The sequence below is a fragment of the Copadichromis virginalis genome, linkage group LG14 (assembly GCF_057382275.1).
Source record: "Copadichromis virginalis isolate Kocher_CV1m ecotype Utaka linkage group LG14, C_Virginalis_male_GT1.1, whole genome shotgun sequence".
NCBI classification, from domain to species: domain Eukaryota; kingdom Metazoa; phylum Chordata; class Actinopteri; order Cichliformes; family Cichlidae; genus Copadichromis; species Copadichromis virginalis.
This window is the reverse complement of record NC_140631.1, coordinates 43,065,694-43,092,953: the sequence shown is the minus strand read 5'-3', so window position 1 is coordinate 43,092,953 and position 27,260 is coordinate 43,065,694. Positions and strand designations below refer to the sequence as shown.

At 51.7% G+C, this 27,260-nt stretch overlaps 2 protein-coding genes across 7 annotated transcripts in view; one reads left to right on the top strand and one right to left on the bottom strand.

The window, feature by feature from the left end:
• The window catches only part of abcf3 (ATP-binding cassette, sub-family F (GCN20), member 3), a 20,547-nt gene extending 9,520 nt beyond the window's left edge, over nucleotides 1–11,027 (bottom strand). Inside the window, exons 1-12 of the mRNA XM_085431087.1 lie at nucleotides 10,872–11,027; nucleotides 7,368–7,584; nucleotides 7,059–7,250; nucleotides 6,487–6,634; nucleotides 6,327–6,403; nucleotides 4,029–4,084; nucleotides 3,175–3,272; nucleotides 2,980–3,102; nucleotides 2,635–2,901; nucleotides 2,429–2,509; nucleotides 1,273–1,332; nucleotides 1,135–1,191 (exon numbers count right to left, since the gene is read on the bottom strand). Of these exons, the coding sequence (XP_085287213.1) occupies nucleotides 1,135–1,191; nucleotides 1,273–1,332; nucleotides 2,429–2,509; nucleotides 2,635–2,901; nucleotides 2,980–3,102; nucleotides 3,175–3,272; nucleotides 4,029–4,084; nucleotides 6,327–6,403; nucleotides 6,487–6,634; nucleotides 7,059–7,131 (1,040 nt within the window). The 5' untranslated portion in view covers nucleotides 7,132–7,250; nucleotides 7,368–7,584; nucleotides 10,872–11,027. The remainder of the gene's footprint in view (nucleotides 1–1,134; nucleotides 1,192–1,272; nucleotides 1,333–2,428; nucleotides 2,510–2,634; nucleotides 2,902–2,979; nucleotides 3,103–3,174; nucleotides 3,273–4,028; nucleotides 4,085–6,326; nucleotides 6,404–6,486; nucleotides 6,635–7,058; nucleotides 7,251–7,367; nucleotides 7,585–10,871) is intronic.
• On the top strand, nucleotides 10,179–27,260 carry lrch3 (leucine-rich repeats and calponin homology (CH) domain containing 3). Of its 6 annotated transcripts, none has more exons than XM_085431077.1 (21): nucleotides 10,179–10,529; nucleotides 12,033–12,177; nucleotides 12,645–12,771; nucleotides 12,856–12,961; nucleotides 14,100–14,236; nucleotides 14,312–14,421; nucleotides 14,551–14,644; nucleotides 14,990–15,095; nucleotides 15,442–15,584; nucleotides 15,806–15,861; nucleotides 15,953–15,998; nucleotides 16,407–16,520; nucleotides 16,609–16,653; nucleotides 20,144–20,212; nucleotides 20,329–20,400; nucleotides 21,762–21,792; nucleotides 21,877–21,990; nucleotides 22,076–22,167; nucleotides 22,241–22,378; nucleotides 22,447–22,524; nucleotides 25,290–27,260. In XM_085431077.1, the coding sequence occupies exons 1-21, from the start codon at nucleotides 10,298–10,300 to the stop codon at nucleotides 25,449–25,451; spliced, it is 2,217 nt and encodes a 738-aa protein (XP_085287203.1). In that variant the 5' UTR covers nucleotides 10,179–10,297; the 3' UTR covers nucleotides 25,452–27,260. The 6 variants fall into 6 exon arrangements, with proteins under 6 accessions (XP_085287203.1, XP_085287202.1, XP_085287207.1 ...); XM_085431076.1 differs by lacking the exon at nucleotides 25,290–27,260 and adding an exon at nucleotides 22,971–24,423 and having other exon boundaries at nucleotides 10,181–10,529; XM_085431079.1 differs by lacking the exons at nucleotides 20,144–20,212; nucleotides 20,329–20,400 and adding an exon at nucleotides 18,761–18,814 and having other exon boundaries at nucleotides 10,182–10,529.

Here is a 27,260-nt window from a genome sequence, read left to right as displayed (position 1 = left end):
TGCGGGTGTGTGTGACTCTGCGTGTGTGTGTGTGTGTGTGACTCTGCGTGCGGGTGTGTGTGTGACTCTGCGTGCGGGTGTGTGTGACTCTGCGTGCGTGTGTGTGTGTGTGTGTGACTCTGCGGGTGTGTGTGACTCTGCGTGCGTGTGTGTGTGTGTGTGTGACTCTGCGTGTGTGTGTGACTCTGCGTGCGTGTGTGTGTGTGTGTGTGACTCTGCGTGTGTGTGTGACTCTGCGTGTGAGACTCTGCGTGTGTGTGTGACTGTGTGTGTGACTGTGTGTGTGTGTGACTGTGTGTGTGACTGTGTGTGTGTGTGACTCTGCGTGTGTGTGTGTCTGTGTGTGTGTGTGACTCTGCGTGTGTGTGTGACTCTGTGTGCGTGTGTGTGTGACTGTGTGTGTGTGTGACTCTGCGTGTGTGTGTGACTCTGCGTGTGTGTCTCTGCGTGTGTGTCTCTGCGTGTGTGTGTGTGTGTGTCTCTGCGTGTGTGTGTGTCTCTGCGTGTGTGTGTGTGTGTGACTGTGCGTGTGTGACTGTGCGTGTGTGACTCTGCGTGTGTGCGTCTGTGTGTGTGTGTGTGTCTCTGTGTGTGTGCGTGTGTGTGTGTGTGTGTGACTCTGCGTGTGTGTGTGTGTGTGTGACTCTGCGTGTGTGTGTGTGACTCTGCGTGTGTGTGTGTGACTGTGCGTGTGTGACTCTGCGTGTGTGTGACTGTGCGTGTGTGACTCTGCGTGTGTGTGTGTGTGTGTGTGACTCTGCGTGTGTGTGACTCTGCGTGTGTGTGTGTGTGACTGTGCGTGTGTGTGTGTGTGTGACTGTGTGTGTGTGTGTGTGTGACTGTGCGTGTGTGACTCTGCGTGTGTGTGTCTGTGTGTGTGTGTCTCTGTGTGTGTGCGTGTGTGTGTGTGTGACTCTGCGTGTGTGTCTCTCTGTGTGTGACTGTGTGTGCGTGTGTGTGTGTGACTGTGTGTGCGTGTGTGTGTGTGTGTGTGTGACTCTGCGTGTGTGTGTGACTGTGTGTGTGACTCTGCGTGTGTGACTCTGCGTGTGTGTGTGACTGTGTGTGCGTGTGTGTGTGTGACTCTGCGTGTGTGTGTGTGTGTGTGTGTGTGTGTGTGTGTGCATCACTTACCGAGCAAACAGAGCTCTGGCCAGTGCCAGTCTCATCCTCCAACCTCCAGAGAACTCCCTGCAGAGAAAACACACTCAGCATGACACTAAACAGGAGTGTGTGTGTGGGGGGGGGGGGGGGGGGGGACATGTGACTCACTTTGTGGCCTGCTGTTGCATTCTGGGAGAAAATCCAAGACCAGCCAGGATGACAGACGCTCTGATTGGACGAGAGAATAACAGCTTCTTTAGTCTGTGGGTTTCAAACCGACACCCTCTCCGGTGTTTGTCCTCTGAGTAGATACATCAGCAGCAGGCGAAGCCTCGCCATGGCGCCCCCTGCTGGTGAAAACCTCTCACAGCACTTCACGTCTAACTTGAGGTACGAACGCGACTGGATGGAGGCTTTGTGCTCAGTGGGCGGGTCTACCAGCTTTTATGCATCTTATTGGTTAAACTCCTCATAAACCTGCCCTCTACCCGAGACACAGAGGTGAACTTGAGGAGCCGGGGATCAAACCATCGACCTCACGATTACAAATTCATCACCACATCTGTGCTGACTAGCTTCTCGATTCTCAAGCGCGTCCTTCATCACACAGGTAAACGGACACGCTCAGACGTCACACGTGCTCAGTGACCTGATGATCAGCGAGAGGCTCGTACTGCTGTCTGAACACACAAGGGGCCGGATTTAGACCTTTAACTTCCATCTGTTCAGGGTCGGTGGGGGTGGAGCCTATGTCGGGGCAAACCTGACATCATGTGACTGGACTATGGGCGGAACCGTTGCAGACTGCTGTGAGGCAGCAGCACTAACCCCAGAACCACCGCGCCGCCTTAACTTTCACTTCATCAGGAGATTTAAAGGTTTTCCATGTTTTGAGGCGCTGCGTCGGGTGCTGTGTCAGCCTGCAGCCGCACTCATCGCCTCCACCGAGCTGTCTGCACGTCAGCCCTGCTCTCGCCGACCATTGGCTCATCGTTAAGACTTGTTTTCTCACATCTGGATCCCAATAATCACGGCGGCTTCACAACGTTTTCCAGCCCGACGTAGACTCTGTGGTTACGCACTGTGTTCTGTGGGCGGGGCTGATTTAACGCGGTGTACCTGGGCACCCGTCTTTTTCCCTGCCGGCCGGGTAATAGCGGCATTATCGAGCTCACGGACGTGTACGACTTTATCACAGAGCCTCGAACACGCCGCCGCCTTGGAGGATCACAGCAGAGGACGAGGAGAAATCTTTCCTGTCAGCTGCAGGGAAAAACACCAGTGAAGAAGAACACCAGCGTGTCGGTGCGGTTGTCATAGTTACCGGGCCGGCGCCTTGTCAGCTTCGATCTCCTCCAGCTTTCCGTAGATCTCGGACAGCCGCACGCTCTCCATCCCGTCGGCACTGAAACAACACGCATCAGAGACAGCTGCAGCTGATTGGACAAACACGCCGCCTGCTGCACTCTCATTAGCTGAATTAAATGTGAGAGATGTTCTGCGAGTCACGCCTCAGAGCGTTTTTCTTACGTTCCATTGGCGATGCGAGCATTCAGCCTCCTCTCCTCGCCCAGCAGGTCCTCCCGCACCGTGTCGCTCTCCAGGACGCTCTGCAGCGCCGACGTTTCGTCCCCTGCCACTTCCTGCTCCACGTGCAGGATGGAAATGTGAGCCGGGACACGGAGACTGCGACTTGCCAGCATCTTCAGCAGTGTCGTTTTCCCCAGGCCGTTGCGGCCGATCAGGCCGTACCGCCGGCCCGACGCCAGGCTCAGCTCCGCCCCCTGCAGCAGACATCTGAGACACAAACGGCAGTGTGAGAAAACGAGCCGTCCCACCCCGCTGCGCCCCCGCTGGTGTTTTCCGAGCGCTCACCTCTCTCCGAAGGACACGTCAAAGTTCTCGATGCGGATGTCGTAGCTGCGGTTCTTCCCCGATTGGTCGACTCGGCTGTCCTTCTTACTGCTGGCCTGACTGGCCGACGCCTCCTCCAGGACTCTGAGGAAACAGGAGGACAGGTGAGAGGGGCACAGGTGTGTGCAGGTGATGACAGGTGGACGGTGGACTCACAGTGGGCTGGAGGCCTTCTGCGAGTCCTTCTCGCTCCTGCGCTCGTGTTTGGCTTTCAGCTTCGCCTCGGCTTTCTCCAGCTTCTTGGCGTCGACCGTCTGAAGACAGAAAGCAGAGGAGCGCTCAGTAACACCTGCCGTAACCTGAGAGACAGGTCCCGCCGAGAGCAGCGGGCCAGAACGCCACGCTGCATTTAATGCGGAGCGTTCAGACTCGCAGTGTGACCGATGAGACCCAACCCCGCCTTCAGCTCGCCTCCTCATGACTCTGCCGACAGTCTGAGGAGCTCATGTGGTTTTCACATCTGTCATGTGTTCATTTAGCTTTGGTCGTAATTTAGGCGTCTACTTTCTTCTGGTTTTAGTCGAAGCAGCATCAGGACGTTCCAGTTTGTCGCGTTGCCCCTGAGTGGCCGTGTTTTCATCACATCCACTGTGAAATGTGTCGCTGCTCCTTTTTGTCGCGTTTTGTGAGAAACAGGAAGCTAGCTGAACTGTTTCCTGGGCAGATCGAACCTGACTGCGCAGGAAGGTCGCTTCTGATTGGACCACTTCCACATTCGTCACACCTTTCTACACAACTCAGTTCTGATTGGCTCTCGTCTGTGCTGAACGTTTCCATCCATCTCGTTTGACTGGCAGACTAACGTGTCGATACACAAATGCTGGTGACCAAACCCGGACACGTGCAGGCTAAAGCTAGTGCTAAATCAATCATCTGCTGATTGAATCGAAGGCTTATTGATGATCGTCCATCACGGCTTTTTTGACTTTTTAGTCAGAGGCTGTAATCTTTGTCCCGCGCAGCCAGGCTAACGTCACCACGAACGAGTCTCCCAGGTTTCCGGTACATACCGTGTTCTGAGCACGTCTCATCATCCAGATGCCCTCAGCGTCTTTGGCTGCAGAAACTGAGGAGAAGGAAACGGGCAGATCAATACATGACATGACATCAATAAGTAATAATATTAATGGCGTTTGTCTTCGCAGACAGCAGGTGTAGTGGGCACACACGTGACATTAAACTGACTGAGTCAAAACGTGATTCATCAGACCTGCCCAGCTTCTTGCATGCTCCCTGGTCCAGATCTGATGCTCACGTGCCCGATGTTGCTGCTTTCAAAGGTGGACAGGGGTCAGAGGTCCAAGTGTGACCTTTCTGTCAGACCCAGCATGAACTGTTCCAGCAGCTCGTCTGCTGAGAGTCGACCGCTCACAGATCCTGAAGCTGCAGGTTTCGTCACTCTGACCAACACTGACTGAACCAGCAGCAAAAGAAGATCAAACTGCGCTTCACGTTTGATAACCATGCTCATGAGCTCCCTCTGACTTTGGCTGCTGTACTTCCTGCACAGCTCTCTCTCTCTCAGCACTCAGAGACCAGTTTACCATCAAATCTCTGCTTCCTGCATTATTCTCTGTTTATTAGCCACCAGTCTGCTGCTGTGTTCAGTGCTGTCGGCCTCTGACAGCAAAGCCTCGTCTCTGCTGTTCAAACTGAACGAATGGAAACAAATGACTGCTCAGCTGTGTCTGTAATCAAACCTCATCAGGTCATGTTCACATGTTGATTCATGGTTTGCTTCAGTTTTTGATCGACTGCAGAATATTTTTAAGGTTTTCTGCTATAAAAAGCCAGAACAGGAAAACCTGCTTCATGTTTCTCTGTTGGATCCTCAGTTACACCTGCTGTGATGCTCACACCTCTGATGAAGTCTCAGTGTCAGCTTTGGTTTATACACAGATATGAAACATGGATGTGTGCTGATAAATGATCAGAATTAGAATATTTCTGACTGTCTGAGTCAAAACTGACACAGTGACGATACTCAGCCCTAGTTTTACATTCTTCAGAATTGCCCCCCTTTGCTTTATATTTCTATTCTCTCCATGAGCTTCGTGAGGTCGTCTCCTGAAATGGTTTCCAACAGAGTTCCCAGACATGCTGAGCACCTGTTGGCCCTTTTGCCTTCACTCTGCGCTCCATCTCATCCCAAACCATCTCCACTGGGTTTAGGTGCCTGTGTCTGGCGCACCACTCCATCACTCTCCTTGGTCACAGAGCCCTCACACAGCCTGGAGCTGTGTTTGTGCTCATTGTGCCGTTGAAGAATAAATGATGGCATGTTGCTGCAGGATGCTGTTGTAGCCATGCTGGGTCAGTGCGCCTTTAGTTTGGAATAAATCCCCAACAGTGTCACCATCAAAGCCCCCTCACACCATCACACCTCCTCCCCCATGCTTCACAGTGGGAACCATGCATGTAGAGACCATCAGTTCACAAGACATGAACTGGTGGAGCCAAAGATCTCAGATGTGGACTCATCAGACCAAAGCACAGATGGTCTAACGTCCACTCCTTGTGTTTCTTGGCCCAAACAAATCTCTTCTCTTGTAGCTTTTCCTTAGTCGTGATTTCTCAGCAGCTATTTGACACAAAGGCCTGATTCACACAGTCTCCTCTGAACATGCAGAGATGTGTCTGCTGCTGGAGCTCTGTGAGGCATCTATCTGGGCTCTGATCCGAGCTGCTGTTAACTTGTGATTCCTGAGGCTGGTGACTCGGATGAATGTTTCCTCAGCAGCAGAGGGGACTCCTGGTCTTCCTGTCCTGGGGCGTCCTCGTGTGAGCCAGTTTGATCCCAGTGCTGGATGGTTTCTGTGACTGCACTTGGGGACACATTCAGCGTTTCAGCAGTTTTCTGGACTGACTGACCTTCAGTTCTTAAAGTAATGATGGACTGTTGTTTCTCTCAGCTGATTGGTTCTTGCCATAAGATAAATTCCAGCAGTTGTCAAACAGGCTGTCAGCTGTGCACCAACCTGTCAAATGAACCCTGACAGGCACACCTGTGAGGTGAAACCATGTCAGGTGACTACATCATGAAGCTCACTGAGAGAAGGCCGAGGGTTTGCAGCGCTGTCAACAAAGCAAAGGGAGGAAGCTAAAATATAAACATATTTAGAGTTGTTCTTTGCTACATTACTCCGAAAAACCATCGAATGAGAAGGTGTCCAAACTTTTGATTGGTAGCACACACACACACACACACACACGGTGTGTTCTGGTTAGGTGCGTGTTAGGAGTGTGTTTGGTTTCTGCACTCTTACAGCCTGTGTGTGTGTGCGTGCTCCTCGGCGTGTTGACCTTACCGCTGTCTGCAGAGATCTGGGAGAGCTGCACGGGAGCGTCCAGCAGCACCTGCCTCTGAGCGCCGCGGTGGTGGTTTCTGAAAGACACAAAGACACACACACCTTCACATTAGCACGCCACCTCTCCCGACGGCCCAGACCCCGCCCACCCAGTCCTCACAGTTTCAGCGTGTTGAACATCTGCAGACAGATGTCTCGGATGTCATCTTCGTTTTTACTGTCAGCTGACACCTCCTGCAGCACGCCGCCGACCGCTTCGTAAACCTCCTCGCTGTCCTCGAAATCCGCCCCGCCGCCATCCAGAACCCCTGAAACACAAACACACCTCAGCAGGAGGACCAGCAGCTCCAGGCTGCGTGTCTGCTCCCGTTCATACACCACGAGGAAGAAGCTGGTGGAAACCCTCCTAATGTCAGAGCCCCCACCAGCTGCCTCTGGGCTGGATCAATCACAGGATCAATAATTGAGTCTCAGGGTTTCTGCTTCCTCTAATGCTGCTTCCGTGTTTCCGCTACCTGTGGATCTCTCAGGCCGTGCTAACCCAGGTTCAGGTCCAGGCGTGCCGGGTTATGCCGTGCTAGCCGGTGTCCCTGCTCTGAGTGCTGTCAACCCGGTTAGCTCGTTAGCTCATTGGCTAAAGAGCAGCCGCTGTCAGGCTAACCCCCGTCGGCTCCGGGCCGGCGGACAGCGGCTCGCTCCCCCCGGACAGCGGCCCGGTGCCCGGCCTCTCACCTGTGATGTAGTCGAACAGCTCCGCGTCGATCTCAGGAAACTCGCTCTTCAGGATGTCCACGTACGTCGCCATGATAGCCGACCCCGAACACCGCCTGGACGCGCATGTGCCGGTATGCGACAGCGCTGTGAACTCTGGGAGATGACGTTTGTGGAGCGGTTGACGTCAGCGGTGAAGGAGCCCCTGCTTTTCTTTTTTTTTTTTTAAGAAAAAAAAATCCTGTTATTGTCTGAATTCCTGACTTTTCCAGGATGTTACGTCATTTTAAATAAAATAAACTAAACAATAAAAAACCCTCAAGCGTAAACCTGCATTCTCTCTGCTGGCCAGCAGGGCGGCGACTCCTCCTCTTCTTCTTCACTGCATCATGAGCCTCCTCTCAGATCTTCCTCTCCTCCGCCCGCCTGGCAGCTCCATCTTCAGCCGCCATCCTCTGCACATGCTCAAACCTGCTCAGCCTCTGTGACTCTGAGCTATCCCTGTGATGGACTCATGTCCATGCTGCTCACTGAGCACCTCCTCCTCCTGTTTATTAAATTATAATAAAAACGACATGAGTGAGTACAGAGATCTGCTCACCGCAACAAAGCTGGGAATTACAGTAGTACGACAAGTATTACTGCTGTATTAGCAGTAGTATGGTAGCGTGCCAGCAGTATTATACTATTATAAGCACTGTATTACATTGTTAATAGTATTATTGCATTAAATAGTTATAGTACTGTGGTATCAGTAGCAGTATTGTACAAAGCACTGGGCTGTATCTGTTGTAGTATTACAGCATTAGAAGCAGTAAGAGCATTACAAAAGTAATATTATAATAACAACTGTAGTATTGCTGTACACATATACAAATACCTGTCAGTGATCGCCTGCAAAAAATCAGAACACAGTACGATGGGCAGTAATCTTAAAAGAGTATTGGAGTATTTCAGCAGCATCGTGACTGCTCGCCAGGCTCTCTGTTCCAGTGTCTCTGTGGTAGTACTACAGTAATGTAACAGTAGTATTAAGTATTACAGTGGTAGTGAGCAGTGTTGGTCAAGTTACTTGAAAAAAGTAATCAGTAACTAATTACTAATTGCTTCCCCAAAAAAGTAATCCCGTTTCTTTACTGATGACTTATTTTCAAAGTAATTAATTACTTAGTTACTTTTTAAAAACATGATTTACAACCTGAAGAGGTGATAAAGTGATAGATCTTTCAGCCCAATTCTACTTTTCGACAATCCATCATACAAAATGTAATCAAATGGAAAAGTCTCTTTTTAAAACTTGTTTTATTAGTTTTAATCTTTTAACTTTATGCATCAAGCAAACATTTAATTATCTGCAACATTCTCTGACTGGAAGAAATTAGTTTAACATTTAAACCTATTTTCTGCACATTCCAGCACATAAAATAAAATATTTTGTGTGTTTACACTCAGTCTTTCAAATAGATGCAAGTAAAACACAGCAGAAAATAAATAAAGTCAAAGACTCAGCGGTCCTGTCGCTCTATTTTCACCTGTAAAGCAGGACTGGGGCAGGCGGAGGTTTACCCTGGTGCAGGTGTGCCGCGGTCAGTGGAAGAATCCACAAGGTTGTCTGTGAATTTCCTTGGCAGCTACTCGGTGCTTGTTGGAAGTTTAGGGGTTTTTTCGCTGTAAAAAGAAGTTTTCTTCCCACGCACAGCGGACACTAATGTTTTTGTCACTTTTTATGGAATCAAACTCAAAGTAAGGTCAGTACTTCCACGCTTTAAACGCTGCACGCTCATACTCTCTCTGCACTCAATATATGATCCATTGTTGATCTGCACACAGCTGTTGTCACGAACGTTGTACTCGCTTATGTCACTGTCATGAGACATTCTCACAAAAAAAATCATGGTTTTAGTAACGCAGCGTTCCTACGGGAAAGTAACAGTAATCTAATTACCGTTTTTGCAATAGTAATCCCTTACTTTACTCATTACTTGAAAAAGTAATCAGATTACAGTAACACGTTACTGCCCATCTCTACACAGCAAAATCTCCAGTGTTAAATTAACACTAGAGAGTGTCTATATGGGTCCACTCCTCTGAGTGTTAAATACAACACTATGTTATATGTTTAAAAGTAACCTAGTCAGTTTTGAAGATCAACAATGGCTAACACTGAGCAGTGCTGATTTTCTAACACTGGAAAATAACTCAAAATGTTAGAAATATTCCAGTAATGAGTCTCCTCACTCAATTGTAGTGTTACACTACTAGTATATGGAGCTCAAACACCACAGCGGGTTTAAAGAAGGCCCAACAGCGCCTCCACTTTCTGAGAATCCTCAGAAAAATGGACCTGAAGGAGCTGCTGACCGTCTTCTACCGCTGGTGCATTGAAAGTGTGCTGACGTACTGCACCTGTGTGTGGTTCTCCAGCTGCACCACACCACACAGAAAGGCACTCCAGAGGGTCATCAATATGGCCCAAAAATCATTGGACATCCTCTTCCCTCCCTGAAGGACCTGTACAGCACTCGCTGTCTCAGGAGGGCACGCAGCATCCTCCGGGACTGCACACACCCAGGACACCGGGTGTTTAAGCTGCTGCCGTCTGGCAGGAGGTTCAGGCTGCTGAGGTCCCGAACAAACAGACTCAAGGACAGCTTTTACAACAGGGCAACAGCCCTGATCAATGCTAACAGCTGACCTGACTGGATACCTCCCTGGACTTTTTTTTTTTTTTTTTTTTGGGGGGGGGGGGGGGGGGGGGGTAAAAACAATAACAATAATAATATTTATATTTATAACAAGGTGCAATAATGACTAATGTGCAATAATAACAGTGTGAAATACACATACAGTTATTCATTTTTATTACTAAGTTAATATACTGTGTTGTATCGTGTCGTGTTACATGTAGTGCCGACGTAGGACAGTTTTCCAACTTCATTGAACTATTGTACTCTATAACTGTGCAATGACAACAAAGAGTTATATATCTTATCTAATAGTACTGTAGTATTGCAGTTTGACTAGTAGTATTACAATAGTACTAAATTATAGTGGTATAGTGATGCCAATATTACAGCAGTACTAATAATACTACAGTAGTATTGCAGCTGCACTATAGCAGTAATAAAGTAGTAGTACTGCAGTAATACTACAGCATTGCTCGCTTCGTCTTGTTGTCCAGCGCCGCAATGCGCATGCTCCGGCCTGGACTTTAGGGTGGGAGTTAGCCGTTAGCACCGAGCTAACAGCCGGAGCGTGTAATGGCGGCCTCGGTGTTGTTGGGCTCTGCGGACAGCGCCGGACTCAGCTTCACCATCGGGGGCGGCGGCACCGGGAATAGTAACGGACTGGGCCCGGCGCCCTGGAACCGTTCTCTGGACCGAGCGCTGGACGAAGCCGCGGCCACCGGGAGCTTGAACCTGAGCGGCAGGAAGCTGAAGGAGTTCCCCCGGTGCGCCGCCAACCACGACCTGACCGACACCACCAGGGCCGGTGAGTGAACCGCACCGGGACCCGGCCCGGCGGCGGGCCGTGTATAGCGGGCCGTGGGCGGTGGCTTAGTCCGGAGTGCTTTGGGGAAGTCGGGTTTGAGGCTGCGGGTAGGCTGGGACACCGTCAGGCCGGTGTTGTGACAAACATCGAACTCAGAAATCGGCACCGTGTCGGGGTTCCGCTGCCTTTACCGGGCTCTCCGAGCGGAGAGTACCGGCGCAGACAGGCAGTCACAGTGAATCCGGGGACCGAGCCCGCCGGCAGAGGCGTTTTTGTACCGGACGGTTCGGGTCTGAGCCCGGTAAGCTGCTCTTAGCATGTTAGCAAGGTTAGCGCGGTTACCTGGGTGCTGCCGCCGCGTTTAAAGCTGCGGTTAACGGCTCTCACTGCGGGGAGGCTGAGAGGTTGTCACCTGATCTCAGAGGTGACGGCTCGTGCTGCTTCACCTGCCAGCTTGTTTGTTAGCATGTTAGCTCTGCCCCCGACAGCCTGTAAACACTGCGGAGGAGGCGTGCGGGGTCACCGGGGCGAGGGGAGGCTGACCACCCGCGGGGGGGGCTGAAGTCAGAGACTGGGCCCAAAGGTGACCACACACCTGGCTGGCTTTATTTTGTTCGACTCGATTAGATAACGAGCCAGGAGGACACAGAGGCGGCTCCGCCTGCCCGGGCCGGCGTGCCGAGCAAAACAAACGTACAGAACAAACAGCATTGATTATCGATCAGCTGATCGAAGCCCGCCATGCTGATGCTGCGCGTGCTCCTTTCATTCACACTAAATTGCACCCAAACCGATATTCGCTGTACGTAGCCTGCAATGACGTCACAGTTTAACGTGTTTGATTGGGTTTCGTCATCTCCCTGGACATACTCGGGAAGCACGAGACCGGAAACAAACAAACACGAGTGTTTCGCGTGTGTGCCATGAATTGAGTGAGTGCCGCCCAGGTGCGATGCTTGACCAGGCTGATGTTGGATGAGGGGGGAAGACTGCTCCGCGGATCCTGAGCCTTGCAGGATTGTATCAGCACAACAAATGCTTCATAGGCGGGTCTGTGAGCAGTACCTGTCCATACCTGTCCAGGCTCCTCCTCTCTCTGAGCTGAGGCTTCACAGCTGCTTCACTCCTCAGCTCGCTCTGTATCTCTGCTTTAGAGTCACAACATCGCCCATCTCAGAGTATCTCACATTTCTGTGTGTGCAGAGTGAGCAGGGGCCAAGCGTCCCCTCGGCGCTCTGCAGTCCTCGGAGGCGGGTTATGTTCATGTGTGAGCTCTGTGTGTGCGCGGGTCACCAGCAGCTTCAGGAACACGTGTGTGATCTCGGGTTAACCTGTACCGTGTGCGTGTGTGTGATCTCGGGTTAACCTGTACCGTGTGCGTGATCTCGGGTTAACCTGTACCGTGTGTGTGATCTCGGGTTAACCTGTACCGTGTGCGTGATCTCGGGTTAACCTGTACCGTGTGTGTGATCTCGGGTTAACCTGTACCGTGTGTGTGTGCAGATCTGTCTCGTAACCGGCTGTCGGAGCTTCCTCTTGAGGTTTGTCTCTTCGTGTCTCTGGAGAGTCTGAACCTGTACCAGAACTGTCTGCGGTCGCTGCCTGACGGCCTGCTCAACCTGCAGGCGCTTACCTACCTGAACCTCAGGTAACACACACAAAGACACACACACCCGTGCAGTTGTGTGCCTCAGGTCTGTTTCATTTATCACGAGCTCCACGCTCTGTCAGACGGCACCAAACAGGAAGTCCTCTGGCATGTCCTCACCTTGTGGCGTGCTTTTCTGTGGGTGACCTGTGGGTGCTGCTCACTGAACCGACGGCTTGAATGCTGCTGATTTTATTGGTCGGAAACCATGAAGCCCACTTTTGGTGTCATCAGCAGGACCAGAAGGAATCTGGAAGCGTCTCCTCATCTTCTTCTGCTTTTTGTCTTCCTCTTCTTCTTCCTCTCTGCTCTTCATCGTCTTTCTTTTCTTTGTCTCATTCTGTTTTGTCTCGTAGTCCTCCTCTTCCTCTGTTCTCTGTCACATGCACACTTGTCACATGTTTACCGATGACAGCTGGATGCCTGTGTCTGTGACCCCGCCCCTCTCTTAATGCCCCTCCCCTCAGTCGGAACCAGCTGTCGGTGCTGCCCGCCGTCGTCTGCGGCCTCCCTCTGAAGGTTTTGATCGCCTGCAACAACAAGCTGGTTTCCCTGCCGGAGGAGCTGGGACAGCTGAGGCACCTCACCGAGCTGGTCGGTCCTCTCACGCCGCACGTCGGCATCCTCGCTGACCGATCGCAGCGCTTATTGATTATCGTTATCTTTGATCGCCCACAGGATGTGAGCTGCAACGAGATCCAGACTCTGCCTGCTCAGGTGGGCCAGCTGGAGGCTCTAAGAGACCTGAACATCAGGAGAAACCACCTGGTCCGACTGCCACCAGGTACACACACAAACGCGTGAAACGATGGTGACCGCTGTGTTCACAGCCTGGAGTCTGCGCTGTCTGTTATCAGTTATTGTTTCTGTATCAGCCGATCAGCTGACTCAGGCCCTGATAAATGACTGCAGGTTAAATTGGAATAAAACACCTGGATCGCGCTGCCAATCTAAGCTCCTCCCACTGAGCTGTCAGTCAGCCCACGGCAGAGGGCATGGCTCAGACCAGACTAACCCACTGATGGGTCTGGTGCTCCTGTGTGAGCGTGGAGCTCCTCCTCCCCCAGTGCACATGCAGACGGGTGAGCTGCAGTTTTTAACCTCTGACCCAAACATCAGTGTCGTGAATCTCCACCCGTCAAAGCAACGTGATTAAAATGGCACGAAGCGCCCGCTGTTGTGTTCAGGTTTCAAAGCGGCCGCGGCATTTCCTGCTATCTTTCCAAAGAGCTGCTCTCTCTCTCACAGCTCAGTCGCCGCCACATTTCTCTGCTTGTCTCGACTCGTCTGTGAACTCCTGAGCGAGTTCTGACGGCGAGTCAGATTTCGTTTTTTTACAGCTGAGTAGTAAAATCCTAGAACAGGCGATCCACAGTTTTCACCTGACGTCAGAGCTACGGGGACACGCCCACCCAGCAGGTAAAAACAGTATAGTCGTTTGCACGTCTTTGAGTTTAACCGAATGGCAAATCACACCAATCGCTGACGCTCCACTGCGACCCCGGCGGTCAGCACAGCTCGTTTAAACTCACTTATCCACCCAGATCAAAACCAGACATAGCAGTCAGTCCCGGCAGCAATGCGAGGCGATACTCCACGCCACGTTCAGGGATCTGAACGTGCCTGGGCGCAGTGTAGATCCACAGCAGTCATAGGTCGTCTTGGTTTCTTTAATTTTCCTCCAGGATGATGAGACAGTAAAAAACACGTGCAGTACTGCCAATTGTCCACTAGTGGCCATTAGTAATAATTAGTAGTATTTAGGTGTGCCCCGCCTTTCGCCCTGTGGTAGCTGGGATAGGCTCCACCCCTCAAAAGAACGGATGGAACCATAAGAAGAAGAGAATTGAGTCATTGTGTTGTCAAACCTGGGAAGTGAAGCGTGATGGCTCGTGGAGTAATCTGATTGGTCGTCCCTGCAGAGCTGGCCGAGCTGCCTCTGGTGCGTCTCGACTTCTCCTGTAACAAAGTGACCTCCATCCCCGTCTGTTATCGCCGCCTCACGCAGCTGCAGACCATCGTCCTCGACAACAACCCGCTGCAGACCCCGCCCGCTCAGGTACGCAGGAAGTGACCTCGCAGGCGTCCCTGTGCAGGTGTCGGTTCAGAGCTAACGTCTGCTTCCTGTCTGCAGATCTGCATTAAAGGGAAAGTTCACATATTTAAGTACCTGAATCTGGAGGCCAGCAAGACGACGCCGGACCTGCCCGAGTACGACAGACGACCTCTGACCTTCAGCTCCTGGTCTGCGCGCGCGCGCGCGCGCACACACACACACACACACACACACACACACACACACACACACACACACACAAAAGCTGCTGCTCTTTCACAATAAAAGCCTTTGACTCTCTCACTTTGCCCCATCAGTGTGGATGAGCTTTACCCCGGGCGTCCCTACGGAGCGCTCGACTCCGGCTTCAACAGCGTCGACAGCGGAGACAAGAGATGGCTGAGCAACGAGGTCACACACACGCACACAAACACAGACAGTGTTTCGTCACGGCAGCCTCGATGTTCTGTTTTCTTTTAGTTTAATGAGTCGACGACACGTTTCCTCCATCTTGACCCCTGTTGACCCCTGACCCTTTAACAGTGGAGGATTTTTACATGAACTGTGCTGTAGCAGATAAATGTGTGGTTAGCGTGGCTCACACCAGGGCGAGCCCGTCAGGCATTGCTAAACGATCAGAGCTGTGCCGACCCACAGAATAATAAGCCCACCCATCGCAGCCTGCTGGTGTTGAGCCGCTGATTTCGCTCCTGCTCGAGCTCCGTTTGCAGAAACCGCGCTGTCTCCTCTGTGCAGGCCTCAGAGGAGCTGTCGGAGCTGCCGCAGCGAGTGGCCGACATCAGCCGAGACCAGAGGCAGCGAGGAGGCGCGGCGGGAGGAGCGGCACTGCCTAATGGCACATGTGAGCGTTTCTCTGATCTCACATCAGTTTAGAGGTTGAGGCGGTAAAACAAACGCACCTGAGCCTGGCACACTGCTGAGGAAGATGAAGCCGAGCGTGTTAGTGGAAGGTTGGCTCCGGCTGCTTCAGCATCATCAATTCAGATCAGTGTGACGTGGCTCATGGTTAGGACAGGTGAAACTGGTAGAAGCTCTCACCTGCACAGACGTCTCCATCAGCTGGTTCGAAGTTACGCTCCACAGCTGCCAGCCAGTCGGAATCCAGAGTACTCAGAGTGAATGTGGTGAGTGATGGAGCTGATTGGTGCTTCTCGTCTGGATCGTCTCCTCCTCTGTGTGTGTGTCAGATGGGGAGTTGGAGCAGATCGACTTCATCGACAGCTGTGCGGGTGAGGAGGAGGAGGAGGAGGGGAGGAGTCGTGGGGGAGGAGACAGGACCAGCCTGAGCTCTCAGTTCATGGCTTACATCGAGAGACGCATCACCAGAGAGGTGAGAGCTCCGCCCACAGGAAGTCACACCTGCGACTCACATGCACCCCACAATTGCTTGTCGTCTTTTAACTACAGTCTTTACAGTAAGCCTTTTTACACAGACTTCTGAAAGGTCAAAGGTCGAGTCTGTCGGTGGTTTGAGGTATAAACTGATAATTGTGGTGTAAAACCTGAGCTTTATTGTGAAAAGCCTGTGTGACTTCCTGTCTCTGTGCTCAGGGTTCTCCTGTGAAAAGCGGCTCTTCGAGGATGGAAGACCCGAGGAGACACGGCAGGTACGGTCCTCGTTCACCTTTATCACACCTGCTCTTTTCACTTCCTGTCTGGCTTCCTGTCTCGCTTACTGTGTCAACTCCTGTCCCTCAGGGGTGGAGTCGATAGCGCCGCGGCCGCATCTGGCTCACACGGACAGGTAAGGCAGTCCATGGGGTGGCTGTAGCTCAGGTGGCAGAGCAGGTCAGCCACTAATCAGAAGGTCGGTGGTTCGATCCCAGGCTGCATCCTGGCTGCATGCCAAATGTCCTTGGGCAAGATACTAACCCCATGTTTGCCTACTGGTGGTGGTCAGAGGGCCCGGTGGCGCCAGTGTCCGGCAGCCTCGCCTCTGTCAGTGCGCCCCAGGGCAGCTGTGGCTACAATGTAGCTTGCCATCGCCAGTGTGTGAATGTGTGTGTGAATGGGTGAATGACTGAATGTAGTGTAAAGCGCTTTGGGGTCCTATGGACTAGAAAAGCGCTATACAAATGCAGGCCATTTACCATTTACCTGTGAGGTAGAAGCTGAGCACAGCTGCAGCAGCACTGACGGTCTGTGTCCTCAGAGAGGCGGCGTGGAGAGGATGAGGAGGGAGGCGCAGCTTGCCGCCATGAGGTACGACGAGGAGCGGCAGAAGAACCGCTCGCTGCAGAGGGACAACGTGAGCGGACACGCCAAGGTACGAACGGTACCAGTTTAACTGGTGACGGCACGTTATTGATCGCTGATCAGCTGTTATTGATCGAAACTCTGTTGATGCTTTTCAGCATAAAGCAGCTCCGAGTCCCACGAAGGCCAGTCCTGACACAGAGGTGAGTCTGTGTGTGTGAGCGTGTGTGTGTGTCTGTGTGTGTGAGCGTGTGTGTCTGTGTGTGTGAGCGTGTGTGTCTGTGAGCGTGTGTGTCTGTGTGTGTGAGCGTCTGTGTGTGTGTGTGTGTGTATGTGTGTGTGAGTCTGTGTGAGCGTGTGTGTGTGAGTCTGTGTGTGTGTGCGTGTGTGTGAGTCTGTGTGAGTCTGTGTGTGTGTGCATGTGTGTGTGTGTGTGTGTGTGTGTGTGTGTATGTATGTGAGTGAATCTGTGTGTGTGAGCGTGTGTGTCTGTGTGTGAGTCTGTGTGAGCGTGTGTGTCTGTGTATGTGTGAGTCTGTGTGTGTGTGTGTGTGTGCGTGTGTGTGTGAGTCTGTGTGTGTGTGCATGTGTGTGTGTGTGTGAGAGTCTGTGTGTGTGTGTGTGTGAGTCTGTGTGTGTGTGCATGTGTGTGTGAGTGTGTGTGTGTGAGTCTGTGTGTGTGTGCATGTGTGTGAGTCTGTGTGAGCGTGTGTGTGTGAGTCTGTGTGAGCGTGTGTGTGTGAGTCTGTGCATGTGTGTGTGTGTGTGTGTGTGTGTGTGTGTGTGTGTGTGTGAGCGTGTGTGTCTGTGTGTGTGAGCGTGTGTGTGTCTGTGTGTGTGTGTATGTGTGTGTGTGTGTATGTGTGTGTGAGCGTGTGTGTCTGTGTGTGAGTCTGTGTGTGTGTGTCTGTGTGTGAGTCTGTGTGTGTGAGCGTGTGTGTCTGTGTGTGAGTCTGTGTGTGTGTGTGTGTGTGTGTATGTGTGTGTGAGTCTGTGTGTGTGTGTATGTGTATGTGAGTGAATCTGTGTGTGTGAGCGTGTGTGTGTGTATGTGTGTGTGAGTCTGTGTGAGCGTGTGTGAGCGTGTGTGTGTGTGTGTGTGTATGTGTGTGTGAGTCTGTGTGAGCGTGTGTGAGCGTGTGTGTCTGTGTGTGTGTGTGTGAGTGAGTCTGTGTGTGTGTGTGAGCGTGTGTGTCTGTGTGTGTGTGTGTGTGTGTGTGTGTGTATGTGTGTGAGTCTGTGTGTGTGTGTGTGTGTGTGTGTGTGTGTGTGTGTGTATGTATGTGTGTGAGTCTGTGTGAGCGTGTGTGTGTGTGTGTGTGTATGTGAGTGAGTCTGTGTGTGTGTGTGTGTGTGTGTGTATGTATGTGTGTGAGTCTGTGTGAGCGTGTGTGTGTGTGTGTGTGTATGTGAGTGAGTCTGTGTGTGTGTGTGTGAGTCTGTGTGAGCGTGTGTGTCTGTGTGTGTGAGCGTGTGTGTCTGTGTGTGTGAGTCTGTGTGTGTGTCTGTGTGTGTGTCTGTGTGTGTGAGTCTGTGTGAGCGTGTGAGTCTGTGTGAGCGTGTGTGTCTGTGTGTGTGTGTGTATGTGTCTGTGTGTGTGTCTGTGTGTGTGAGTCGGTGTGTACCTCTTTGTGAACAGGTGTTGTTAAATGATGTAATAATAATAATTCGTGATTGGTTTGATGGAATCAGAGTCATAACGTTTCACTTCCTGTGTCACTTCCTGTAACGATGGAGGCGTGTGATTCACTTGCTGATGATTGGTTGGCTCAGAGGTAAACATGGTGCTGTGTGAGGCTGACAGAAAAACGCCGGCGAGTGTGGGCGCGATTAGTCGGTCGGTTTTTATCGGCACGTGCGTTCACTTTCAAACGTCTAACAAAGATAAATGAAGACATGGAGGTCAAGGGTCATCCTGTCGGGGTCAGGCCTGTCTCGTAAGTTAACCCCGCCTCCACAGCCCATGGTGACCCAGGGCGACTCCCGCTCCCTCACTCGCTGATCTGTCCCATCTGACCGGTGCTGAGAGCTGAGAGTGTTTCAAACTGTGGAGCCAAGCACGCATGACCTCTGACCTCTGACATGGGAGCAATGTGGAAAATCGTTTTTGTTCCAAATATCTGAGAGAAAACGTAAAGCTGCACGACTCAGCAGGTAACGATCTTCTAATAGCGATGGTTATTAGAAGCTCGCACAGTGAGTCTAGCCCCGCCCCTGTTTAAACCACACCCCTCATTCGCCACGCTCTCACCTGTATGTTAGTATTTGTTAATGTGTTTGTGTGTCTGTGGTGTCTGTTTGTGCGCTCAGAACGTCTACCCCTCCCGACGCTCCACCCACACAGACGACTCCGCCCTGTTCATGGTAAGAGTATGGCCCCACCCCCAACAGCTACTAACTGATTTTCAGAGCAGGGTCGCTCGGGTTTGTGTGCAGAAGCGTTTGGAGGACAAACTGCGTCCGCACTGCGTTTCCTCATCGTGCTGTTATTTTGTAAATATATTTATCAGCTGCTCAGTGTTGTGGTCTCGGCTCGAGCGCGTGAAACTCGTCTGGGTGTAAATATGTTTTACGTGGTTGATTATCGGGTTCGTTTTCATCTCGTGGTTGGCTTCTCGCCGCTGTATGAACCACGTGAACCGGCGGCACGGTCAAAGTTTTGATGTCGTGACATGGAGGAGCTCCAGATCAGTGACAAACTTGAATGAAGGTTAAAGGTCGAGGTGAGAAACGAGCTCTCATTTTAGCGTTACGCAGACAGACGTGTTTCTCTCTGTGGATCACTTTGACCCCACGCTCGATCGCACTGGAGCCGTGTTAGCCTGTGTTAGCAGAGCGCTCTTATTTTGAAAAAGCACACAAACCCGAGGTATTCTGAGGACTGAATCAGCATGAACACACCTGTCCACCTTTCCTCTAAGCCCCACCCAGCACCACCTGTCCTTATCCTCTCCCTTTACCCCTTTCCTATCTACTCCTCTGGGCTCTGAGTGGCTACTGTGACTGTGGTGATGACATGTTAGTCTATAAAGGGTCACACGGCGCGTCCATAAACTGGTTTAAACTGGTTCAGGAGTAACCCGAGCAGCAGCGGTTACTCTCTCAGGTTCAGTTTGGTCTCTTTTCAGCATCTACTTCCTGTCACATGGTGATGTTTGTCTCCGCCCAGCAGAGACCCTCGTTGTGAACTTTAGTTTAACAGTCTGGCCGCTCTGCTTCTGTAGCATCATCACGTGTCAGCTGACCTCATTGTTCTCTAAACATCACCGACGGTGACGGCGGTGCTCGCAAATCCTTAGAAAAACTTTATTGTCACAGCCAGGAGAACAAACACTGATTGTCTCACTGGAGCTGAAATCGTTGGACCTAGAGGTGATTAACGCTGTGGGTGTGTCCCGTGAGCATCGGCACTTCCTGTGGAGAGACTGAGGTGGTAAAGTTTGTGCGACGCGTTTCCTGAACCTGCCGAGCTGTCGGAGCTTAAATTCACTGAAACAGACGATGAGCTGAAAGCACCTGCACGTCATTAACACCTGAATCTCTGCATTAACTACTTCTTCTTCTCTTCTTCTTCTTCCCCTTTTCTTTTTTCCTCATCTTCACTTCCTCCTCAGTTTGATCCTCCCCCTTTCTTTTTATCGCCGCCCTCGCCACCTTCCTTCCTGTCTGTCTGCGTGTCTGTCTGTGTGTCAGTGTGTCCTGGTGTTTGAGATCGACTTTGACACAAACACGATAAAGAGGCGACCTGGCTCACACAGACAGGTGACACACGCCTTCCACGCGTCCGTCCCTGCTGGACGCAACGTTCACTGACATCACTGCTCTTCCTTTCTTTTTATTTGGCCCCTCCCCTGTCTGTCTGTCTGTCTGTGTCTCAGTCTGTGGCTGGACTGTCTGTAGACGGCTGTTATTCTCACACTTCTGATAGCGCCACCTCCTGTCTGCTGCAGGTACTGCACTGTGCATGCTGCACTGTGTCCGCATGCTTGACCTTCAAAGTGAGGCAGTTTCTAGGAGGCGGAGTCAGCGGTTTGTCGTTACAATATTTCATTAGCAACACCAGGTGTCACTGGGCCTCATTCGCAAACCTTGGACAGGTAAACGTGGGACGGTCCTTTGAGGTGTCTCGCTGCACGTCGTTTCTCTTTGGTCCGTTTCAGTTTGCAAAAAGTCGAAAAAACCAAAACAAACGTGGTGATGTTAACGGGGCCGAACGGCGTTGGACATGGCGACGATCGTAGACCAGTCTTCTGTCAGGTGCTGCCTGTCTGCTGACTTCCTCCTTCTCTTTCCGTCGGCGCTCAGGTCTTTTTCTTTTCGTTTTTCCACGAGTCTCAGGCTACGTCCACACGTACCCGGGTATTTTTGAAAACGCAGATTTTTCTATGCGTTTGCGCCTTTCGTCCACACGTAAACGGCGTTTTCGGTCACTGAAAATGGAGATTTTCAAAAACTCAGTTTTTGCGTTTACGTGTGGACGAGGTAAACGCAGAAAACGCAGTGTCAAAGGTGTGCGCCTTTTTTGACGTCACACTGTGCGCCACGTTGTTTCGGTGAAATGAATTTCTACAACACTGTTACTGTTACTCTGCAGTGTTTACATGCGTACACACACACAGTTACTGTCCCTCCACACAGACGACTCAGTTCTGCTTCTATGCCCCATCTTTGTTTACTCTTTCCCACCCAGGCTTATCGACTTCTGATTGGCCAACATTTCTACACGGCTAGAAATATAGCTGCTGTTCCTAGCAGCGTTTTCCTTCGTGTTTGGCTTTTATGTGTGAACGGGATTTTTTTGTATAAACGAAAACGGAAAATCTTCATTTTCAAAAATACCCGTGTACGTGTGGACATAGCCTCATTGTGTTTCAGTCCGGTGTTTTTAACCGCTGCCGTGGAAGCCGAGCGTCCTCTGGCGTTCTTTCTCATTAAAGTGAGAAATGACTGCGATTCGCTGTCGTGTTGTTCATGTTTCACGTGTGTGATTTTGCTGACGCGTGTTCGGTGAATGAGGCCCGGTGTCCACTGCAGGACGTCCCAGTTACAGACGTCATTTCACTGTTTCAGGAAAGAAGTGGTCTCGGCCCCGCCCCCAGAGCAGCTGTTTTTGTTCAGTCACATGATCAGAAATACCTGTGAAGAGTACCTGAGTGATTCCACTGAATGTTAATCAGTATTTTACCTGAAATGACATCATTAGCGTTGACACACCTGAGCAGCCTGGAGCTAGCAGCACACCTGAAGCTCGCTGCCTCGCACTGACCTCCAGGTGTGTCCAGCTGTGTGACTGTGTTGTGTTGTCCCACAGGGTGAGGACCGAGCTGCTCTCTCTCCTACAGGTAAGACCGACAGTTTACCGAAGCCCCTCCCCTCCCCAGTGTTCGCCTGCCTCCCGCTCACACCTGGATTTTCTCTTCTTTCAGCCAATCAGTCGCCGTCTTACCCCAGCTCGGGGGGCGTGGCCTCCTGTCGAACTACCAATGTGCGGCCAGAGAGCTTCCTGTTCCGGCTCGCGCAGAGGGAGGAGAAGAGGAAAGGTGAGGTCCTGTGGGGGTGTGTCCTCAGCCTCACTCACCTGTCAGGTGTGCTCTGTGTGACTGCTGTTCCCTCTCTGTCCTCCAGGTGACACCTCTGCTCCTCCGAGCCAAGAGGAGGCTCCCGCCGCTCCTCCTCTTGCTGCAGAGGACGTCGAGGTGGTGGAGCAGCTCAGGAAGGTGCGTACCTGGACTCACCTGGGTGGGTTACCTTGTTCACAGGTGACTGATCAGCCCTCTCTCTCCCTCCAAGAACATCGAGGCTCGTCTCAAAGTGTCACTGCCGAGTGACCTGGGAGCAGCCCTGACGGACGGCGTGGTTCTCTGTCACCTGGCCAATCACGTGAGGCCGCGGTCCGTCCCCAGCATCCACGTCCCCTCCCCTGCCGTGGTGAGTAAAGTGTTAATGTGTGCGCTGCTGTTCAGGTGTGCCCCGCTGACTGTCCCGTCTGCCCGCAGCCCAAACTCACCATGGCCAAGTGCCGCAGAAACGTGGAGAACTTCCTGGAGGCGTGTCGCCGCATCGGAGTCCCACAGGTACCATGCACACCTGAGCGATGAACGAACAACAGCAAATCCAAATGTTCCCCATCAGTCCTCCTGCCAGACGAGCCGATGCCTTTAATGAAACGGGGCCCGCTGGGGTTTTTATTGAGAGTGACCTTTGACCCCGGCTCGGAGATTTCAGACACGGGTTCGGCCTCTGCTGCTGACGCTGTCATTAAATCTCAGTGCGATCTGCAGCACGCCGCCATGACTGATGGGGCGGGGCTGGGTAGTCATAAATACGCGTGCGGTTTATCATAACGAACCAACCAATCGGGCTGGACGACTGATGGTGAAGTTTGAAGTTTCTTCTTCTACTAACGCCTCTCTTCCTCTCTGTCATCGTCCCGCCTCTCATCGCTCCCTTCCTCCTTCCGTGCGTCTCTCCTCTGTTCTTCCTCCACCGTGTCCATCTCACCCAACACGCACGCACTCAGGACCATCTCTGTTCAGTGGGCGACGTCCTGGAGGGGAAAGGGGGCGGGGTTTATGCCACAGTGGAGGTGCTGCTCTCCATGGCTCCTCCCCTGGTCAGCCTGTCCCCTCAGGTCCAGCTGGCCGGCTTCGCCCTCTTTTACCTGTCTGTCATGTCGGTGCTGTGTGCCATTTATGTGCACCTGGCGCCGCACGTCTGACGCCGAGCGAGCCGAGGGCGATCTCGCCAAGTTGCACGCAGCGGGCGTGAATTTATCCCAGCAATGTCCCCCTCAGAGTCTCCGTTCACCACAGTGACGCAGGAATCCTGCCCTGGATCTGTCGTAGTACTGCCACCTTTCAGGTTACGTTAGTTTAGCACAAAAGCTGGGCCGAGGAGAAGAGCCTGGCTGCGATTGGTCCGTCTGTCTCCTGACGTGTGTAGCGGCGTCTAGTCTGTAGACACGCCCATCTGCGGGACCTGACGCTGCTCCTGAGGCTCTGATCCTGGCCCTGTAGACGTGTTCAGGTCAAAGGTGAAGACTCAGATCAGCGTGGGGCGATGCTCGCCACTCGAGTTAGAGCGTCTGTCATCGGCCAATCAGCTGTGGGCTCAGAGGAACATCCGAGCGAGTTCACTCCAGCAGCTGGATCAAATGCTCTCCCATATGCTTTGAAATCATCCATAAGCCGTTCCTCTCTCACCTGTACAGGTGTGCGTGTCGCAGCCTCCTTGCTGATTAACAGAAACATTTTCTGCTGACGACGATGAACATCCAGCCCCCCCCCCCCCCCCCCCCCGTGACCCTTTGAGTGACCGATGCTCCGCCCAGTGGGCAGGTAGAAGGCGTGAGGCACAGCAGAGTTGAGTGTTTGAGCCAGAGGACCATGTGACCCCTCAGTTGGACCTGGACGATCCCCCAAAGCTCGCCCTCACGCTCGCGTCCTGCCTGTTGGCGTTCTGCCCCGTGCCTTACGTTCCATTTTTTACTGTTTGAAGTGTCAGCCCCTCCCATCAGAAACACGTCTCCCTGGAAACGACCTCTGAGCACCACATCAGCATTTCACATGTGGTCTGATGCCTGCATTGACCTCCCGGGTGGCTCTCCGGTCGAAGCGCAGGAACCTTCAGTGTCACCTGTACCGAGGCTCTGGAGACTCCTCCCACTGCAGGACTAGCAGCAACCCCCACAGGTGTGCAGGGTCAGGACACCGACCTGTGATGGCCTCGCCATCGCTCTTATGTCTGTGACGGTGGAAACTCGAGCAGAACAAAGAGGCATCCTGCAGTGGGAGGGGACTCGGCCTCAACGTGGGCGGGTTTCCTGTGGCTCCAACCGGCCGGAGCACGCCGAAGCGTCACAGGATGGGATTGTTCTACGATGAAGAGTGAGGATGAGGATGTCTGAGTGTTTTGTAGACCTGTGCCTCTGCTCTGTTCCTTTTAGAGCTCCATCAATAAAGTTCAGTAAAGCCGCTCGACTCACTTGTCTGTCTTTCAAACACACCTGGAGGTCTTTGCCTCCTGATTGGTTTGTTCCATCGATGCTAGCAATGGCCGCTTCATCCTCTTCACAGAGACCCGACATCAGGTAACACAGTCAAGGTGTAAACTGATGTCAGCACATTAATTTCATGCTTCATACTCGCCTGCAACCCACCGACACTGGACTGGTGTCCTAGTGGAAACCAGCTCCTGCCACTGCAGTCGGTCCACTGGTGTGGCCCAGGACACCTTAGCAGAGCTTCTAGCACGCGTGTTGTGAAGATGACGACAAGGCAGTGCCTTATTCTTCCTCCACCAGCAGGGGGTGCTCCCCTCTCTGTAAGCATGAGTGCGTGATCCTGATCCGAGCTTCCTGACAAGTTTGTGCTGCAGTCGCTGCTTTCAGGCCTCACTGAGCTAAACTCGGAGGTTATTGTTAGTCAGGTGATCGATTAACCTCAGTGCTGATAAACTCCCATGTTTCCTAGCTGTGTGGAAGGTGTGCTGATTGGTGCGTCACCGTGCAAATGTGTTGGAGTTTAAATCTGTACGTGTTTGATGGCAGCCGGCTCAAAACTGACACCTGCCGCTGTGGCACTACACTTCCCATCCGCCTCTTACTTCCTTCTGTCTCCGCCCCCGTCTTTGGCCCACAGCCTTCTGTTCAAAGCTCTCTCACCTGTCTGCTTCCATCTGCACGCCCCGCCCCTTCTTTCCTCCTCCTCCTCCATCATTTTTGCCGTTCCTTGTTTTCATCCTTGCGTTGCCATGGTTTCAGTTATTTTACCTGTTGATTTCGTTTTCCATCCGTTCCCCCTGCCCCTCGCTGTGTCTTCTGTGGTGTTTGTCTGTGCAGAGTCAGTTGTGCCTTCCTCTTCACATCCTGGAGGAGCGAGGGCTACCCCAGGTGGCCGTGACCGTCGGCGCCCTGCTCAACCTGGCCCCGCCCCGACACTCCAGCACCACAGCGACCCCCACGACGCCATCAACCCCACCGGGGCCGTCTGTCACCATCTAGCCATATTTGCACCCCATTTGTACCAGCCAATCAGAGCTAAGCGTCTCTTAAAGCCTGCATGATGTCATCAGAAAGTGTCCGAAGCTCCTGCAGCAGGGGGCTGGCACCGACATAATACCACAGTGACGGGTTCTGAGCTCCTATTGGTCAGTGCTGTATGTATGGAAGCCCATTTCGGGGGGGGATGCTACCCAATGACCTCGGCTGAAATGAATTTTAAAGTAAAAGATGAATCGAATATTTAAGGTCGTGTCTGAATGACAAAAAAATATTTCACAGGTGAGACCTTCAGGCACCTCATAGGTGCAGGTTCAATTCCCCACGGCCACTTCCTGCCCGCTCTCTGCTGACTAATAAAGGCTCAGCGCCCCCAAAATACAAAGTAGAGTAAAACGTTCAGACGTTTGCAGCAAGTGTGTTTCCATTTGTGGGCAGAAATGGGCTTCCATCCCACCTGTGCCGTCGCTCTGCAGGTGAGGGAGTGGCTGATGGGCAGTGATGGAGACGAGTCGAGCTGAACTGATCTTTACTCTTGCTGCAAGGTTTGTTAGAAATCAGCTTCTCACAGGTGGAGGTTTCACTCTGGACCTATTACACTCATCACAGATGACAGAGCCGCAGAGCAGACCAGATAGGAAGGAGCAAATAATCTGACCAGATTTTAATGCTGTACCTGGTGTAGGCGGAGCTAATCTACTCCATCTGCTGATTATTACAAGTGATAATAATGAGTGCCCTCACCGTGAAACCACATCTGCTTGTGTTTGAGCAGCGGTCCAAAGGAAATCCTCCACGTGTGACAAGGCGAAAAGATAGAAGCTTACCACCTTTGACCTTTGCCCCCTGAGTCTGAGGTAAAGAAGGTAAAATGATCCTCTGATGTCAGAAAAATAACCCAGAGGCAAAGTGGGAGGTGGTTTATTCTACTTGTCAAGTTTTCTAACGGGTGAATCCATGCAGTTCAACATCTGTGTGACATTAGTTCTACATGCATTTGGTTACCTGTGTAGGCGGAGCTTAGAAACTAATATGCATAATTATTGAGCCAGTGTTAAACACAGACGACTCAAAACCATAAAACTCTGTTAGGTGGATCGTTCTGCTCATTCCAACGTTAGCTCTCACAGAGCGGCTTAGCATGAGTCCCCATCATCTTGAGCCTCAGCTCAGCCGCTGTCTCACACAAGCCGGTTTAGCTCCTCCGCCTTTAAACGTGCTTTATTCTGATTGGCTGTATCTCACAAGCAGAAGACTTGAACAACAGATGGGTGGAGCTTTTCTCTGTGACATCACACAGATCAATGACTAGAAAAAAAACCTCATAATTCCCAGTAGCTGCAGACACACTGAACTTCCTGTTTAACATGAACATTTGCCACAGAAACAGGAAATGAGAAAGGGAAAAGCACTTTAATTTAAAAAAAAAAAAGTATTTCATGTTCTCAGTAACATCTGATTGATCAATAAAGTCTGAAACTGTCCGGTCTGCACACTGAGATACAGTTGCAGTGCTACTAAAGGCTAACGGAAGCTAACAGCAGTTTTGTTTTGTTTAAATAACACTAATGTATCTTGTGGCTAATATAGCTTAAAGTTAATATTGGCAAAGATAAACTTATTGTAAGCTACATTTAATGGCTAGCGGTGACCTAGCTAAGATGAGTGTGCTTAGTTTAAAATAATAATAATAAAGAGAAAACTATTCCCAGATTACCCATCGCTAACAGTGACGATTCTGAATTTGCTTCAGTCTGAAAATGTAACTGACTGTTAAGGCTAACACTATTAAAACAGAGTAAATGTGTTGGA